The sequence below is a fragment of the Lutra lutra genome, chromosome 16 (assembly GCF_902655055.1).
Source record: "Lutra lutra chromosome 16, mLutLut1.2, whole genome shotgun sequence".
NCBI classification, from domain to species: domain Eukaryota; kingdom Metazoa; phylum Chordata; class Mammalia; order Carnivora; family Mustelidae; genus Lutra; species Lutra lutra.
The window spans coordinates 53,293,972-53,313,696 of NC_062293.1; the positions used below are offsets into that span (position 1 = coordinate 53,293,972).

At 49.3% G+C, this 19,725-nt stretch overlaps 1 protein-coding gene across 1 annotated transcript in view; it reads right to left on the reverse strand.

Annotated features, from left to right (window-relative positions):
- Window positions 1-297: 297 nt before the first annotated feature.
- The window catches only part of LOC125087854 (heparan sulfate glucosamine 3-O-sulfotransferase 3B1), a 39,195-nt gene continuing 19,767 nt past the window's right edge, over window positions 298-19,725 (reverse strand). Inside the window, exon 2 of the mRNA XM_047708577.1 lies at window positions 298-4,354. Coding sequence (XP_047564533.1) covers window positions 3,736-4,354 — 619 coding nt within the window. The 3' untranslated portion in view covers window positions 298-3,735. The remainder of the gene's footprint in view (window positions 4,355-19,725) is intronic.

Here is a 19,725-nt window from a genome sequence, read left to right on the forward strand (position 1 = left end):
TGCTTCATCATACTTGTAGGCTGCCCCCACACAAGGCAGCCCGAGGGACATTGTGGCTTTGGTGTCTGTCCTTGAAGTCCTGTGCATGTTTCTCCAAGGGGCAGGGGCCTTCCCACTGATCTCATAGACTTCAGAATCTTTTCCAAACAACTGCCACACACATTTGCAGGTTAGTTACATTTTGAGATCTGCAAGACTGGCCTGCCCTCAGAATGCATTCAAGGGATCAGTTACAGAATCAAACCCCACTCCCTTGTCCATCCGCAACACACAATAAAACATGAAAGCACCCGCAAGTTGGTAAAATAGATTTTATTTTTTCATACAAAGAAATAGTATGAATTAACAGATTTTTTTTTCCCTAGAAACATCTTTCTCTGTGTAAAATTACTTTGTGTTATACATAGGACAAAATACTTGTTTTAATTTTTTTTGTACATATTGGCTATTCTAACAACCAGGTTATAGAAGACATACGGCTAGAATCTGCACCGTATTTCAGATTACTGGGCTGAATGAGCTCAGTCATAAATTAATGTTACAAAAGTGAAAAAAAAATCTAACCACACCTTTCAGTTTAATTGACCATCCTTCTTGAGAAACTGAAAAAGAAAAATGACACGGACATCTGTGTCAGCGTTTGAGATAACACGCTAAGTATTTCTAATCTACTGGAACCTTCCATTTTCCTTTCTTATGTAAATACCCTGGCAGGATCTGAAACTGTTTCTCCAAAAGCCTAAAACGTATCTGTCACTCAAAATGACTTTCAAAGAGAATCCCATGAAAAGACAATGTCTCTTTCTCCGTCATCCAAGTATTTATTATGTAGTCACTATACCTAAATACCTTTCCAGGTACCACCTCCCACATTAACCAGACTACAGCACAAACACCTCAAAGCAAGCATGGGGTAGACAGGGACCATAAACACCTCCAATTTCTTTTTGTGGTTGTTGTTAACCTTTTTGTTTTTAACGAGCAAATGAAACGGAGAGGAATAAAGTACCACCAAAGAATTATCAGAGCTTTCCCTGTAAACCGGAAAAAATCCAAAGTGTGCCCAGGGAAAAGGACTACAACATGAACTGCTGTCTGTCTTCTAGCAGCTAGGAACTTGAGTGGGTGGCCTTGGAGATTGCTAGAACAGGAAGAAACTCAAGGCTAATTGTAGGAGGAAGACATGTGGGCCCAGGCTTTATGATAACTATCACACAATGGGGTGTAACTGTGGGACAGATGCCGCGTCTAGTTGGGTTGGGAACTGTAAGCTATCAGACCCCTGTGAAGAGATGTGTGGAAGCGATCATTTATTTATCTTCTATAGGAAAACGTGCTCTAGTCCATCCTTGTTAATTATCAACATCTGTTTGGATTCGAGGATTTGACCCAGAATAGAATCCTGACTCACTTCAATGTTCATGACTCAGTGACCCTCCTTCTATCCGGAGATTTCCTGTTTTAGTTGTAAGGCAGAGGATAAACAACTTAATCAAAACTGTCCAGCTTGGAAAGATGCAGGGACCCGAAGGGGAAGGAAAAATGCATGCGTGTTTTCCTACTGCCTTGTCGCATATCCTTCCCTGCGCTTTTTCTGCAATGCTACATCATGAGCCGTTATCAGGGCACGAAAGTGGCCAGAAGGTGGTCAGGGCAGGGTTCCGTGGAGGTCGTGGATCCTGGCTTTTACTTTAAGCGATGTTACGTTGTAAATGGAAAGAGACGTTCTCCACTTTATTACGAACAAGTAGGCTTTCTGACCGGAAAAACACACAACCCATTAGCACCCTTATGCAGATGTCTCGACGCCCAAGCAGCAAGAAGGGAGAACCATGTGGGGATTATGGCATTCCCCTAAATGCAGCTTCTGTACTACTTGGTAGAGGCAGTCACTAAGCTCTAAAATGAACAGAGCATCTGAGGAGTAACGCACTGGAGCCCCCGTGCCCTTCCTCCTGCCCAGAACCAACATGATGATCCTGTTCTGTAGCTCAGTATGAGCTAGCTAGATCTGGGCTCAAACTTGTGGGCGAATACAAACCAATCACCAAACAAGACATCACCCAAGGACCAGTGACGCCGTGATCGATCTCTAAAGAGGAATTATTTCTCTTTTCATACGAGTTCTCTTGCTCTACAGTGCAAGTTCTAGCCCACCCAACATACAAAAGGGTCTTCATCAACATCACACCCCAACCATTCGGACACTGTGTGTCTCTTCCCACAGAAGCCTTGGTGCAGCTCTAACTCAAATGAAAATTCTTCTATGGTAGAAGCATTCTGGTTTAGAAAACAGGGTAAAGCGAATGTGTTCATTCTGTGATATTGCTATATGGTGAACCCGACGGCCACAAGCTAGCCATCACAAATAATCTCCAACTGCTCTCTCAACAGAGAGGGATGGGAGAACCTTCTGCATCAGCAGCAGCAATGCTGCCTGGTGACCCTTCCTGCTGGGACCTAGCTCAAACAGGGACATCTTTATAACTGTTAAGCTCGGCAGCCTCCAGCCAACAACATTCTTTCCCCAGCTTGTCTGTGCAAGAGCCACTCTTAGTGCTCGCCGTCTGGCTGTTGGCTACAGACTGTGTTGTCAATCTGTGATGAGCTAGGAATTCCAAGGAGGTGAGTTCCAGACACCAAGGGGGGCGGGGATTCACTTCTTCTGCTAGGCCACCTGTCCTTTTGGTGCTGTTTGTCTTTTCTCCCCACTGAGGTGGTCCATCTACTGGGATGTGCCCCACGTGGGCTGGCTTGGCACCCAGCAGCACCTTGGGGGTGGGGGTGGGGCTCTGAGGGCATAGGATGCACCTGATCCCCCCAAGGTCTTGACACCTGCCACCCGTGGGTTTGTGCCGATGGTTCTGCTAGCCTAAGGGATTCTTTGGTGTGTCAGAGCAGAACTGTCTGCCTGGAGGGCCGAGCATGGTGCACTTGTGCAAATGAGAGACCGTCTTTAGTTCTAAAGCAGCACACAAGCATCTCACACACATGACCTGGGAAAGAGGGGCTATAACATCTGCATACGCTTCAAGCTGCTTCATGAACCAGGGACCGGGACAGAAGAGGACGCAGGGCCATATTTCAAAATCATAAGCTGAAGTGAAAGGACCCTGGGACGCAGACTCCAGAGAGGAGGCGTGTGTCCCTGCAAAGGTAGTAACTCCCCCTACCACCTACAAACTGAACAGACTTGGGGGGAAAAGCCTAGTGCTGTGGTCTGGCCTCTACGTCCTTGGAAATGTCAACACACGGGCAAGAGGCTGCTATGTGACTCGTGACCTTGAGGGAGCCGCGCTGCCGGGGAAGCTGGGGGCTCCTACAAGGTACACACGGGCAGGGAGGGAGGAACAGAAGCCGGACCACGAGACCCAAGACACAAAGAGATGGCAAGTGAATTCAGACAGCGATCGAAGGCTGCATACCCGTAACAACAAAAATCTCAAGTTGTGCTTTTCTTCTTTTTAAATAAAATGGGTGGGGAGAGGGGGGAGGAAAAAAAAAAAAAAACCGGAAGCACCATCCATTTTGAGGAAAAGAAGAGATTCAACACTTTGGAATGTTAACAGATTATGCAGCTAACTCTCTAAAGAGTGTGGCTAGGCAGCTTAGTGAGTTAATTGCTTATGAATTAAAAATAAATTATTATAAAATAGATTTCTGTACATTTTACATACATATAATCTCTCTCGATACATAAACCACATGGTTAAGTCACACAGCCCCAGGGTCTGCTCAATCCCAGCCGAAGTCCTGGCCGGTCATCTGGTAGAACTTCAGGTTGAACGGCCGGTAGAACTCGCGCAGCCTGCGCACCACCTCGCGGTCGATCTCGGGGTGGGTCCTGCCCTTGGTCTTGCCCAGGCAGTGGGGCTTGCTGCTGCCCTCGGCCTTCTTGAGGCAGGGGAAGCCCTTGGTCTTGTTGAAGTAGAAGTGCTTGTCCGTGATGATCCTCTTGAGGCCCAGGAAGTCCTGCACGCGGCCCAGCTCGCCGGCCGGGTCGCTGATGAGCCGCTCGCCGCTCACGAAGAGCATCTGGCCGATGGGGAAGTGGCGCAGCCAGTGCTCCAGGTGCTTGGCGTAGATGCCGATCTGGATGGCGCTCCACGACGTGTCGATGAGGCCCGTCGTGCGGTTCTTGAATGTCAGGCTCTCGAAGGTGGGGATGTCGGGCCGCTTGGACAGCGTCTGCGTGTAGTCCGAGATGGCGCGGGTCACCGGGTCCCGCACCACCACGATGAGCTTGGTGTCCTTGGACATGGCCGAGATGCGCGCGGGCGCTTCGCGGGTGACGAAGTAACTGGGGGTCTTCTCCATGGTGATCTGGCCCTCCAGGGTCCTCGGCATCAGGTCCCTGGGGAAACCAAGCAGAGCAAAGTCAGCTCAGAAGGAGGTACCTCTTTGGCCACATGTGTCCATGGCAACACTGTTCATCCTGGTTCCCTCTAATTACAGGGAACAGTGCTAGGAAGGTGAAAACATGGAACAGGAATTTCAGAACTAAAAGGCATGTGAACATCCCATCCGAAGCTTGGAGGCCAGATACTATCTCTGTGAAGTTGTTAGGCACCTTCCTCCAGGGTAGAAACAGTGGGATAGGAGTTGCTCTGAATCCTCCCGCGGGGGCCCCCTCTCCCTTATTTTTCCCAGCTATCCAGCATTTACACTCCCCCAAACGGCCAGTGTCAGAACACAAGGTCCTTGGCCTCTGGCTATGTGCCCTTCCTCAACAGCAACACCTGGGACTCCCAGAGACTCTGCTGCCCACAGGTCCTCGCTAGCCTGAGCTCACCCAGCCTGGGCCCACATGCGCTGGGGACAGGAAGGAAGATGTCCCCCCTCCCCCACCCAGCCACGCCAGACCAGCGTCAACACAGTGACCACTGACAAAAAGCCTTTACCACAAAAAGCACGCTCAAAGGCCACCAAAACCAGGTGGAATCAGACGGAAGCTAACCCAATACAAACCTGCCAAGAGGAAATCCCCAAGACCCAACTCTAAAAGCTTCCAGAAATACTGTAGATTCCATTTAAACAAAAAAACAAAAAAACAAACAAACAAAAAGACTTGTATGATCTCTATCACTGCATTCATTCACTTAAGCCAAAGGATGTGGATAATACCGTTAGGACTGATGGGAGATGCGGCCCATGAGCCCCACGCCAGGAAGCCGTTTTGTGGCAGAACTGAGTGAAGACATTAACACCAATGGCGGGTGGACCACCGTGCCTCATCTGCTCTCTGAGCTTGAACCTTCTACCATGGGAAACGGGAAGAGCGTCCACCTACTTCATTCCGTGGCTACATGATTCATAAAGCCAGAGCCGTTCAGCCCTAAAAGCTAAGGGAAGCAGGCTCAGACATCCGGACCGCCTGGGTTCAAATCCCGGCCTTGCTGCAGCGAAGCTGTGTTACCTTCAATACCTTTCTTAACCTCTCTGTGCATTTCTCTTCGTCCTCTGTAAAGATGAGTGGGATGGTACCTCCCTCATGGAAGTTTAATGAGGAGGAGAACAATTAACGATCGTAGTACGCTCGGAACACGCCTGACGCGCGGTCTGTAACTGACATTCACTGGCTACCCTACGATGACGATCGTTACCAGCATTACAGTGTTCGAGCCCGTTTACAGCACCTGGTACGACAAAGTTGGGCACCCATGTGTACATGAAAAGGCAAGGGGATGTGTTAACTCACGTAGACGAAGTTTCGGTCATGGATGTACCATCTTCCATTAGCTCTGGGATAGCGATTTCTGACTGCTTCCTATATGGGCCCATGAATTTTTAAAAAAAGACCATTTCCAGGGCGCCTGGGTGGCTCAGTGGGTTAAGCCGCTGCCTTCGGCTCAGGTCATGATCTCAGGGTCCTGGGATCGAGCCCCGCATCGGGCTCTCTGCTCAGCAGGGAGCCTGCTTCCTCCTCTCTCTCTACCTGCCTCTCTGCCTGCTTGTGATCTCTGTCTGTCAAATAAATAAATAAAATCTTTAAAAAAAAAAAAAAACTATTTAAAAATAAATAAATAAATAAATAAATAAATAAATAAATAAATAAATAAAATAAAAAAGACCATTTCCACATCATGTCTGACCAAATATTTACCTCTCGGTGGGACACCCTAAAACTTCCAGCTTCGGGCCACCCCTAATCTGAGAGACCACAACTCTTCTCTTGAGCCCATTTATGGAAATGATGATACAAAGTTCTATCGCGGGAGCCAGAACGGGGCCGCACGCTGGGGGAGCTCCCCCTTCACAGCAAGTTAGAGGACGAGGTTTTTCCCTTAAGGAAGCCGGCCTGGCAGCAGCAGGGCCATCCCAGGCTTACGCTAAAGCTGGATTGACCCACTTTGCCCATTAACCACTTAGGTGAAGTCTCATCGGGCTAATGTGGGCGAGGATTAAACAGAGTTCCTGGCTCTCGACCGATTTCGCATTTTACCCAGGAGCTGGGCGACTCTGATAAAATCCCAAGATCCCACCTCCCCGCCACCCCCGCCTCCCCGCCCACGTTAAGCCATATGCCACCACAGTCTACAGGAGCTGAACATTCAGAATCAGAAGGCTACCAGCACGACTAGAAGAAACCCAAACCCCAAGTTCTCTGCAGCCCCTGTATATGCGGGGGTCTGTCCTCAAAGAGTCCGTCTGACCCAGCACTGGCTTTTTAGTCAGGCCGCTCGGTTCGACTCTCGGCGTCCCTGCTGATTGTGTGTGACCCTGGATAGGTCGCCTTACCCGCCCGTGCCTCAGCTGGCTCTTCTGAACCATGGGGAAAATGATGAGGTCCACCCCCTCTAAGGTTCTGAGAGGACTTTCCAGCCAGCATTGGTGCGGAGCCCATAGCTAGCTGGTGTCAAGAAACTGTTATCAGTTATCTTCTGTTCACTGCATCTGGGAAAGGACGTGAGGGAGTGATATCCACTGGGAGTAGAAAGCATGGAAGGAAACTAGTAAAGAAGGGGCACCTGGGTGGCTCAGTGGGTTAAAGCCTCTGCCTTTAGCTCAGGTTGTGGTCCCAGGGTCCTGGGATCGAGCCCCGCATCGGGCTTCCTGCTTGGTGGCGAGCCTGCTTCCCTCTCTCTCTGCCTACTTGTGATCTCTGTCTGTAAAATGAATAAATAAAATCTTCAAAAAAAAAAAAAAAACTAGTAAAGAAGGAAATGGAAGAGCCTCACTGTCCTCTAGTCCTGTTCCCTGAACTCTGGGCAGATTTCCTGAGCTCCACAGCCTGTGGGGCACCTAAGCCATTCTGGGTACCAGCTCCAAGGGAGCCCTCTGCCCAGAACGCTCTGGAATTTGCACACCTGTGCGTCAGAAAGACTCAAGGGGCCCCAGGTCTTTGACTGTGCAAATGAGAGCCAGGGGCCTCGTGCTATGACAGAGACTGCTCAGCACGTGCCCACAGCAAGGCTCTGGGCTGCTCTTCCCTAGGCGTGCTTGCTTGCTTACAATGAGTGGCTGCCGGTTGAGATGCACACTGGGTTTCTCCATCATTTCCCGAAATGCCCCCGAGCCCCTTCTGCTCATGGAAACTGGCTCAGAGACAACAGCTTCCCAGCACACCCCTGTGGGTCCACTTGGTGGGGAACACGGCTTGGGAACTGTGTGGAGAGTCCCCGGCACCGAACCTTCTGGCAACTTACAGGCCAAGCCCTCTTTTTCCCCCTTCGGCCGCTCTGCTCCCCTGACCCCCAGGTCCTGGACCAAAGCCTTCCCCATTCTCTTCCCAGGTCCCTTCACCAGCGGCACGTCCTGCCCCAACACTCAAAACCTGTCTGGGCGCAAGTGCTTCTGAGAAGAAAGGATCAGGACATGGCCAAGGGCATGGTCCCTGCGCACCTCTCCCAGTGGCCCCAGGCTGGACTCCCCAGCCAGCAGGGAGGATGCAGCTTAATTGAGCGGCTCGTTATGAAAGCCAATTTCTCAAACTGATCGTCACAGCTAATAATTACACACAGCGCTTGGGAGCTGGCGAGAAACGTTCGCACGCATTATCTGATTTAATCCTCACAACGAGCCTCTGAGGTAGATCGTGCAATCTCGAATTGACTAATGACGAAACAAGCCGAAGGGGACAGGGTGGCTCATGCAGAAGCAGGTCGCAGGCCTGCAGATGGGGACAGTTGGGACAGAAAGTCAACGGCCCCTACCCCCCGCCAGGCCTTCCCTTTCTCTCGTCCAGGCTGCCTCCCCTCAACCTCCTGTTTCTGCTTAATAGGACTTTAGAACCACACCCCTGCCCCCTCTTTAAACATACACAAATAGACACCTGTATTTTTTACTCTCTTTCGTAGATTAGGATCTTAATAATAGGTATTTCAGTGCTAGAATCAGAGGACTACGATCTCGTTAATTGTTTAAATAGGAGTCGGATTTCAAAACAATAGACCTCTTAGGTTCACACTCTCCAGCAGTTAGCTGCATGAAATGGGGCCCGGAGGATGAGCAATGGTGGGAACACCTCTTCCCCTCCAGCGGCCCCGGACCCAGGTCCCCTCCCTCCCTCTTCACCAGGTGGGCAGGAAGGGGCACCTCTTCAAGCACAAGTCACCATCGGGTGCTTGTGATGCCCATGGGGCTGGAGAGGCAAATCTGAGGAAGACATAGGCTTACACCGTGAGAACTGCCCTAGCACAGGCCTCCAAGTAACTGACCAGACAGGCTCACCCACGACAGAAAGCAGAAAGGACCCCTCTTTATCGAAACCAAAGTGGGTAAGGCTGGCATGTCAAAACCTGAGACCCGGGTGGGTCTAGAAGGGTCGCAGAGGCTTTCATCTTGTTGGTGGCTATTCACAAGAGAGCTGTGTGCCACATTCTGGGGCGCTGGTCTCCTCCTGGAGGCATAGCAGGCTCATCTAGAATGCTCTGAACTCCAAGCCTGGGTTCTATCGCAGACCCCCGGAATCAGGCCCCAACGCAGCAATCACTTAGACACACCTGCCACTTACTCTGCTGAGAACAGCAGAAGTTTTCCAGCAAACCCAAGGCTTCCTACTTGTGTCAGAGGCTCAGAGTGAAGTCTTGAGGTCCCACCCGGTCTCCTGAAAGCAGACCAGGAGCCAGGGCAAGGGAGGGCTGCAGAGAACACAGCCGTCGTAACACATAAAATACAGTCTGGTTTAATGCAGAGAGAAGGAAAGGATGTTTGCTGCCCCGAAACACGTGTGTGCCACAGAAACACACACGCACACATGCACGCAGTCAGTTATCAAACACAAGTCAGGCTGCCAGGGGAACAAAAGGAGGCAAACTGAAGGAACCAGAAGAAAGACAAGGCCAGATCAGCAGCAGCAAAAATAGTTAGACAGCATCAACGTAAACAGGAGACAGGAAGGCGACCAGGTCAAGAACAGCGCAGGTATCCCAGGGTCCTGGGATCGAGCCCTACATCCCTACATCGGGCTCTCTGCTCAGCGGGGAGCCTGCTTCCACCCCCCCACCCCCCACCCCGCCGCCTGCTTCTCTGCCTACTTGTGATCCCTGTCAAATAAATAAGTAAAATCTTAAAAACAACAACAACAACAACAACAAAAAAACAGCGCAGGTAACTGGATGGTCTAATGACGCTTTTGCTGAAGTCCGTAGCTCCAAATGAACCAGAATTCTCTGCTCAAACACAAACAAACAAAAAACACAACAACGACAACAAAATCTAAAAAAAACCCATAAAAGCGAAGATGAGTTCATGGTCAGAAATGACCCCTGGTGCCTTTCCAGCTTGTCTCACCGAGAAGCGGGGCGGGTCAGGAGGGCGACTGCCAGAATGAGGTTCTAGGATTTAGAATCTCCAGCTCCCGGAGGAGGCAGCACTGTCTCTGCTTGTGCCTTCCCCAGACAGCGGAGGAGGCGAGCCCGCCACCGGCAGCGTCCCCTTCCCCCCTGGGCGCTGGTGGTCACGGTCACAGGGCTTCACACAAGAGTTCACAAACCGACGAATGTCCCCAGGTCCCGGCCTGTCTGTCCTGTGTCCCTGCTAAAAGCCAACAGTTAACAACAAACCTCTAGGCCTCAATGAGCAGGAAATTTGCCTGAGCCACTCAAGTCCTAAAAAGCCCTAGTTTTCTGATGTTCTCCAGCAGCCAATGTGGCCCTCATTTGCCTGCCCTGTTTCTTTCTCTCCTCAGCTGACACCCCCTGCTCCCCTGGTCCCGCCACTAAACCCCTTGAACTGGCAAATGACACAACAATAAAAAGGCAGATTATTGAAATGGGTGTAACCCCAGTACAGCCCTGCAGATGCCGGAGACATTTATGCACAGCAGATGCGAGTGAATGCATTTGAGACAGCAGACAAAGCTGCAGGCCACAGTGCGCTGGGGAGGGCCCCGCTCCAGCTCAGATCCAAGAAAACCAGGAACCGGAGACAGCGGAGAACATTCGGCCTACCCCTTTCTCCTCCCCCACCGGGAAGCAGGTCCTTGCTTGGTTGCAGAAATACCCCCAAGTTTTCTGAACTCCAACAGAGATTTCTTCTTCTTTTTAAACATTTCTTTTAAACTTGCATATAATAAAGAATTACCCTCGAGGTCCAGCTCCGTCCAGCACTGGGAAATGCCATCACTCCCAATGCCACCACTCCCAAATCTGTCCTTGAGCAGCCCCTTGCCAGCAATGACCTTGGGGCAAGCAAAATCCACAGGACAGGCTCTCTTACAAAAGGCCACAGGATGCCCAAATCCTTGTTCAGATACTGGTTGGAGGAAAATACTGATTGAAATCAGAAAATGGTCAACAGGGATTCAGTTATTTGGACATTACAGATATACTGCAGTTTAAAAAAAAAAAAAAGTTTCCATAAAGGTCTCAGTCCTGGTTCTGGTTCTGCTCCTAACTGGCATGGTCCCCCCTAGCCATACCCCTGACTTTCTGGGCTGGAAACTTAGCACAGGGACCCTTGGGTGGCTCAGTCGTTAAGCATCTGCCTTCAGCTCAGGTCATGATCCCAGAGTCCTGGGCCTGAGCCCCCCATTGCGGGAAGCCTGCGTCTCCCTCTCCCACTCCCCCTGCGTCTCCGTATGTCAAATAAATAAATAAAATCTTAGTAAAAAGAAAAAAACAAAACAAAACCCAAAGTTAGCAAAGCCGAGGAGGCATCTGTGCTCTGCTCATTCTGAGAAACTTTTCCAACAACCAACCGTCCCTGGGAGGCACAGGCGAGAAATCCGACATTAGCTTCCCCGCAAAGAACCCCGAGCCCAGCCTCTGAGAATTCAACACCCAAACTCGAAACAAACAGAACCATCTTTCCAAACGGAAGAATCAAGATTTCTAGAAAGCGTTATGACCCCAATGCCAAAAATAGTGAAACAAAAATAAGCTACCTCATTCGTAGTACGTGCAGTCCCAAATCTGTCTAGGAAACAAAGACATCGCCTTCCAATGGCAAAAAGTAGGTAGAGCGCCACCGACAAACCCACAAGCAGCCACAGCTGAATGCAGAGACACTGGGATCCGCAGAGATCAAGGAAAAGGAGAGAGGAAGAGACGGACAGTTGGGGAGCAAGGAGGGTTTTCAGAGCAGGAAAAACTGTCTGCATGATACCATAATGATGGCTATGGGGCATCCTCTGTTTGTCCAAGCCCATGGGATACACACACGGAGAGGGAACCAGGAGACAATGACCTGTCCAGGTGGGTTCATCAGTTGTAACAAATGTCCCTCTTTGGTGGGCAATGAGGATGGTGGGCTACACCTGCACCTGGGAGGGGGCGGGGGTCCATGGGCAGTCTTGGCAACTTCCCCTCAATTTCGCCATGAAATCTAAGACTGGGCTCAGAGGGAGGGGGCCAGACCTGCAAGAGGGAAGCTGGAGGCTCGCTGCGAGTTGAGTGCCTCAGTCTCCCCATCACAGGGAGGCCAACTTGAAGGTTCAGGAAGGGCAGCACGGAGTGGGGGCAGGGGACAGGAAGCACTCAGTACCCCAGGCCAAAGTGTTAAAGCATTTTCAAGATAAAACCCAGAGGCAAGACAAAAGCGGGCCGCAGGGTCATCAGGGCCCTAATCACAGGAGTCTGTGTTATCCAGCACCCCAAAAACCTCCCTGGTGTCTGGTGACCCTATAAATCACAGGGGGCCTCCAGGGTCAGACACACAAGACCGGCAGCCTATCCCTCCTCTTTCTTCTCCTACAGTCAGACCAGGTACGGGGTGGGGGGGACACCAGGAAGGAGCTTCTGGAAACCCTAACTGTGGACAATGCTCGAGAAACGGGACCTCGAACCGTGGGCTGTCACTCTGGGAAGTTTCTACTTTAAAGCCGCTGGCCGGGAGGGGAGGCAGGAGGAGGGGTGGGAGCAAGATGTGTATCAGCTCGGGGCCCCTCCTTATCTGGAACCTTCTTCCTTTCCTAGGGAGGCTCAAAGCCCACCCGTTCTGGGAGCTCCCCTTCAAAGAGCGGCATCTCCATAAATAATTATCTCCATTTGGGGGAGATGTTTGCATATCAAAGAACCCCTTAGGGAGGGTTTAAAAATAATTTAAAATGAAATTGTAAAAATAGTCTGTTGTTCTCAGTGTCTCTCCGGAGCTGGACCGGTGGGGGCTGCCGGAAGTGATGTCATTATTCATTATAAAGTTTACTGGGCCTTTTCCCCTTCCTTTTATTATTATTTTTTTAAAGGTAAGGGGTAGAAAAGAAAAAACCAACAAAGGCTGGACTCCCCCAGACCCCCTCCTCTTCCAACCCTCCCCCCCCTCCTTTCGCCACCCCACCCCCGCCCCCAACCCCCACTGCAAGGATTTGCCCTCCATTGTCCTAGAATTTCAATACTGCTCAGAAAATGAAAAGGCCCTGAATGCCATAAGGGGGCAGGGCGAAAAAGAGCATCTCGCTCCTCTGGGTCAACTCAAGATGCCTTTTATTTTGGCAGAATCCTCTGTTATAGACCCTGTTTCACAAAGGCCGGAGTTCCTGTTCCTGGAAGGGTCTAGGGGTGGGGGGGAAGGTGGGGGGGGAGGGTTTCAATTAAAGCTAATAGCCTTTTGTGATGAGCTCTCTGGGGCATTGCTCCAGTTTACTGGACCTCACTGTGTGCTGGGACCGATCCTGTGAAATGAGAGTAATCTGGGTCCCATTTCCCAGAAAAAACAAACAAAAAAAATTTCTGACCATTGGAAAGAGAGAGAATATTCTGGGAAGCAGACTTTTTAGAAAGTAAATTCAGCCCCGTGGTGGGGCGGAGCAGAGGACCCAGGAGGACAGTGGGACACCAGAATCCAAACCCAGGAACCCTGGGGTTTGGTCTCCGATCAGCGCCAGCTTCCGGGACTGGAACAGGCTGCCTTTCCCTGGGGCAGGAACTCAGGAACCCAGCAACCCAGTACCAGCCCAGGGCAGAGGCGCCCACTTGTTGCTGTAAATCCTCTTCTAGCTCTCTGCCTCACATGAGAAAAGCCACCTTCCCAGTGCCCTTGGTAACTGGCAGCAAAAGTTTGTAAACAGGACTCCACCCAAAAGCCTTTGAAGCCCTCGGCACTGCCAGTCAAGTGATTTTCCTCTGATCTTGATTGATTGGCAGTGCCAGTCAATCAAGATGGGTGGAAAATCACTACCTTCGGCCAGAGAGCTGGGAGACAACCCACAGGACAAGGGGAAGGGGCTTTCTGGCAATCGGTGAAAGCCTAGAGGACTCCTGCACCTGAAGCTCTGGGGTATGGTCCCCGCCCTGCCCCTGACAAGCACCTAAGGCCTTGGACGGCAGGCGCTCAAAGCTTTGGGCTTGGTTTCCCTATATACGCAAGTGAAGGGGTTGGTTTAACAGGATGTTCTTCGGCTCTAAAATTCTAAAAGACGACCCTTAAGCTCTCCACCTCTCACGCGCCTTCAGCCAACCAGCTATGGTTCCACGCTAGTCGGCAGGGGTGAAGTCGACCGTCTACAGCTAGCTTGGTCTATAGCTAGCTTGATGATTCGTGATACAAATACATTGCACCTCAGGGGCGCCAGTATAGACCAAGCCCTAGTGTAATTCAGAGGCCAGTCACACATGCCCTAAATCTATGCACCTGTTAAGTAGCCTGGCACCTGGTAGAGTAGAACGAAAAGCAGGATTCAAGGTCAGGCTGTGTGGCCTCCGGCAAGTTGCCTGACATCTCTGAGCTGTCCTTCCTCATCTGTAAAATGGAAGTATTTGTCCTGCCTTGTTTACGAAAATCTTTTTAAAACATTTCAAATGTAGTTTGTAGGTGAGTAACCCCTTAAAAGCACCAAAACCCTACCCAAGAGTAAGGTGAAATGAACCCCACGCTTATCTCCTCTGTATTATCTCCTCTGGTGTACAGCCCTAGATTTTTCTAAGGAAATACTGCCAAACAAAAAGAAACACCAAACTGGTTCTTAAACTCAAATGGTTATGTAAAAAACAAGTACACGAGGGGCGCCTGGCCGGCTCAGTTGTAAGAGCATGTGACTCTTGATCTCAGGGTTGTAAGCTCAAGCCCACGTTGAGTGTAGAGATTACTTAAAAATATAATCTTTTTTAAAAAAAATTGACTCTGTAAGACAGACAAACACATATCTGAAGGAGTCTTGGCCTCCTTTAATCCTCACTGTGCTATGAAGAATCTCATATTCGGACCTTCCTTCCTAGTCCCTGGCAGGACGCTGGAGAGAAAGGAGAACAGAGTGTCCCTTCTTGGGCTGATTTTACTGAATGAATGTGATGATGATCCAAGCCAAAAAATAATGGGAAACGAGGCAGTGTTTAGTAGGAACACAACCTACGTGGGAGGATTATTTCTTTTTCTTAACATGAGATGGAATGATGTTTACAAGCAGCACCAAACAGCCATAATTTAGGGGCAGGGGTCCCCTTCTGAGGCTGATGGAAAGAAACAACCCAACTGGCCGAAACCAGATCTACGTGGCCAAGACTCGATGTCCTCAGTTCCCTTCCTGCCTCCTGGCAAGCAAGCCAGTAAGGTTTTGGGACCAGAGAAATCCCAGTCAACTCTTGACTTAAGTCCAAGACAAGGGCTCCATCCTGTTCTCCATTTCCCTTCTACTCAACAGACAGAACCCAGCTTTATGGTGAGCAACTGAAAACGGTATAAAGTAAATGAGGTCCATAAAAATCCTGAGATCTAAGTTTAAGTGAAGTTAAACTAGGGAAAGGAGTACAAATAAACTTCCCTTATCACAGGCTTTAAACAGCTCAAGCCCGTTTTAGAGAAGGAGTACTTTCCACCCAGAGAGAACATCGCAGGGAGATTCTATGCACTTAAAGAAACTGCTGACAAAGGAAAAAAGTGATGATTCTTATCTTGGACTTCTTCAGTCATCAGCACTTAACGTCTTCCTGGTTGGTTTGGCCCAGGGCTTGAGGCTGAGGGAAAGGTGTCTCAAGGACATCGGTGGCAAGGCAGCACAGCCAAGGCAAACTCCAAGGACGCCCCCGCCCCCGGAAGTCCCCCAACCCCCACACTTTCAGGGCATCTCAGCTCAGGAAGCAATGGAAATTCACCAGAGTCCATTTTTGACAGGAGAAAAAAGTCCAACCTTCCCAAATTCTCAGCCATTCATTGTCATGGTCAACCATCTTTTTTTTTTTTAATAAAAACTCAATAAAACAAAAAAACAAACAAACACCTCAATAAATCTGGAAGAGATGAGAATCTGCCTTGTTTGTGATTTCATGTCCAAAGACAGGAGAGATGATGAAGCTACGTTCCCCTGAGCGTGTCCCGTTGTGACTTTCTACCTTCCGTGAGAACACTTTGGCAGAGGATCCTGCCTGACTGGTGAGTCTTAAAATTTCTCCCAACTCTGTGCTTTAGACAAAGCCCCTGACCCCGCAAGGCCCACAAGGGAACCAAACCATAGGCACCAAGCAGATCAAATAACGGAATGGCTAGTGACAGAGCTGCTAGGAATTACCAGGGAGATTAGCCTTTTAGCCTGCATCAGCCTGAGTGGAAAACTAAACCCGTAACTATTTTTAATCCTAATGACGATTTTTAAGAACATGTTAAGAACAAAATGTTTGGTGGGATCTTACTGCCCTCCATGTTTTGTTTGTATCTGTTTGGGTTGTGGATGTTCCAGATTTTTATCTTCAAAAGAAAACACAAGACCAACAGCAAAATTTGGGCATAGGAAGCACTTGAGAGTAATGGGCTCCATGAACACCTACGTGAATTAATGGAAGGAAATGAGCCAGCAAGCTTTGATGCTTGATGACCCTGAGGACTACAGTACAAAAATGTCAAGACAACTGGGAGTCTCCTGGAATAATAAATTAGCATCGTTTGGGTCAGGTTCGAAGATGGTGAGGATCTCAGCATCCCAACGCCCCAAAGTTAATTCTAGAGACACATTTATGGGTCATCTCACCCATGACATTAAGTGACACAATTATACTAGGAGGCTATAGACACAAGGAAGGTCTTGAACTTGAATGCCCAGAGACAGGTGAGATACTTATCATGTGTGATTAAGTAATCAGTGATATGGAGGGTGTGTATCATTTGTGGGGAGGATTCTTGCCCTCCAGGGGCATACTGTGTATTTGGAGAAATTGACCCATGCATGGGAAGTTTACCGACACACACTATGCTTGGCTCCAAGTGAGAAATGCAGAAAAGAAGCATCCAGAAGATGTGTCCTTTACTGAAGCTTCCTTGAGCTATTCCCAAGGGTAGGTGGAAGTGAAGAAGACAAGAAGAAAAGATAGCTAAGTTTAGGAACCTAAGACAGTGACTGGGTCATTTAGCCTGGGCTGAAGACCTTTTTTGGAGGAAAAGCGAAAAATCAGGTTAGAAAGATCGGAAAATGGGCTGGCTGCCCTTCTCCAGGCTACCCAGCCTTCCATCCAGTACCTCCCCAGACAGCTTCCCAAACGTTAATGCCAGCAACCTTCACAGATCCTCAGCATGTGGAATATGATGTCCCAAATCTCTGGCAGGCCATGGGCCATTCTCTGAGGGTACCCCATGTTCCCCACCTCCCTTTCTCACCCCTCCCCCCAACTCTTCAGCACCCCAGCTGTGGGCAGGCATCTGCATTTCCTCAAATAGGTCATGAGGTCTCTTGCCACTCCCCAACACCCCTCCCCCAGGGACTTCCTTCCTTCTAGAATATTCTTCCCAATCCTCCTACTTCTAAAAAAAGTTTCTATGACACTCATCCCTTCCCCATTTTGGGTTAGCAATCCCTGCTCCCTTCTCATGACCATCACCCTCCCAACACACTCCTTCAAATACACACACGTGTACACACACACACACACAGACTTTTACTCATCTGCCGTTTCACTTCTCAAGGGGGCTGCAAACTGAGCTGCGCCTTATTTTCACGGTGGCAAAACTAAGCGGCTGTTAGATGAATGAAGGGTAAGTGGGTGAATGAATAAATGCCAGACAGATGTTGGATTTGACCTGAAGCAAAGAAAATCCACAGCAAGGGTAGTATACGAGGGGCCCGAAGACACATTAGGAACGTGGCACACCGTGCTCCCCAGCAGTGCTGATTAAACAGATCTGGGCTCTGTGAGCCTCCTGAAGACTGAGAAGAAAAGGTCAAAAAATCTAGAATGAGTAAAAAAAGGACTACCAGTGCCTCCAAGGGAAAACCGTGTCGGGCAGAGCACGTCCTTCTGGTTAACTGACTCTAGGCTTTCCTTGCCTTTGAAATTATTTTGCAGATCTGTGAATCATAAACTACAATACAGAGTTCTTGACCCTACATATGCAGAGGAATGCTTGCTGAAGGTTCTGTGGATTTTCCTCTCCACTTCCCACCACCTGGGAGAAAAGTCCGTTTCCCGCCCTCTTTGAAGATTCGTATTAACATTTCCTTATTCCAAGTGAACTTAACACCTGCCTGGTTTTCTCATTAGTGATGAATAAAACAGGGGCACCTGGGTGGCTCAGCCGTTAAGTTAAGGGTCCGACTCTTGGTTCCGGCTCAGGTCATGATCTCAGGGCTGTGAGACTGAGCCCCATACCCAACTCCACTCTCGGCATGGAGTCAGCTCAAGATTCTCTCTTCCTCTCCCGCTGCCCCTCCCTACCCACCCCCACCTCGGCACACTCGGTCTCCCTCTCTCAAATAAATTAAATATTAAAAAGAAATAGTAAGTGAGGGATGCCTGGGTGGCTCAGTTGGTTAAGCATCTGCCTTCAGCTCAGGTCATGATCCTGGGGTTCTGGGATGGAGCTCTGTATATTAGACTCCCTGCTCAGCAGGGAGCCTGCCTCCTCCTCTCTCTCTGCTGCTCCCCCTGCTTGTGCTTGTTTTCTCTGTCAAATATATAAATAAAAAAGGAAGGAAGGAAGGAAGGAAGGACGGAAGGAGGGAGGGAGGGGGGAAAGAAAGAAATAGAAAAGAGAGAAAAGAAAGGGAAGGAAAAGAAAAAGAAAAAAAGGAAAGAAAAGGAAAAGAAAAGAAAGAAAATCCTTAACGTGTTTATTAAGGAACTATAAAACTTCGTATTTTATCTAGGGAGGAGTCATGCTTTACCTTTTGTTTTCAGAGAATGATCCTTCATCAAGAAGGCTGGATTAACAGTGTGTTTGGAAAAGTGTTCTTCCTGCCAGTGGTGTCCTCTTCATGTCAACCCCCGCCTCCCCCATCTCAGTATCAGAGAACAGTCACGCCTTCTTTTAACCGACAGCCTGTTTTCAATGACAAGTGTCATGGAGGTCTGTCTGTCTCTCCATGAAGACAACCGAGGAGCTGCGGACCCACAGTCCCGCAGGAGACGTTTCTTGGGCCCAGTCGTGGCTCCCTTTGCTGCTTCTCTTGTCTCATGTCACAACATATGTGTCTGCGACCCTTTGGGGTATCATTAAAAACCACTGCTAAGTAGGTTTCCAAAAAGGAAGATACAGAATAAGGGAGATTCTGTGCATCTGAATGGGAAAGGGGAGAGCGGGAAGGACGAACACAAGGGCAGATAATGCAAAGCCATTTGGAAGAAAAAACGAAAGGCTGGGAACAAGACAGAGATGAAGGGAGAGGTGGCAGCAAGGGTCACCTCCCCTTTTTAGGTGTGGCACGCATGTGTTGTGAATTCACCCAGGTAAGCTGTAGCTTCCCCCTGTGTATTCGGGGTGCGAGGGAGCAGCAACATGTAGGTGCTCCTGCAAGAAATACCTTAAACAAATGAGGAGTTAGGTTTTCAGGTCTGTAGGTAAAAAATTTAAAAATTAAAAAAAAAAAAAAAATTGGGGAGAAGGCAAGTCTCACCCCAGATTCTGGCTAGAACTCTGTTCCAGAAAGGCCGATTGTGGGCAGATGGGGCGGCCTGGAGCGGGTGGCCAGCCTTCCTCTGAAATGCTCAGTGGCCTTCTCCATTTGGGGACAAAACCAAATAAAGGCCTTTAAGCTGCTGCTTTTCCAAATGAATCCACTTCCCACTCCCGGGGGGGGGGGGGGGGGGGGGCCTCGGAACACACAGCACTAAGCCCATGAACAAACACCACCTAAAGGAGAGAATAAGAGAGATGCTCTCCGCTGCCCCATTAGCCAGGCTGGGAAATTAATGGGAGTTCAAACCCCTCCAAAGACGGTCGTCCTGCGCTGGCTAAATGCACGCTGATTAACTTGTCACTTGGAAGCAGGCTCCTCTACCACATAACACGCTGAGAAATGCAATCATTTGACTGTAGGAAGATCTGCTAATGATGGTACCCCACCTGTCTTCCAGGAAGTTCTCCAAGCATCTGGAATTCCAAGAGATGTCTTTTTTTTTTTTTTTAAAGATGTTATTTATCTATTTG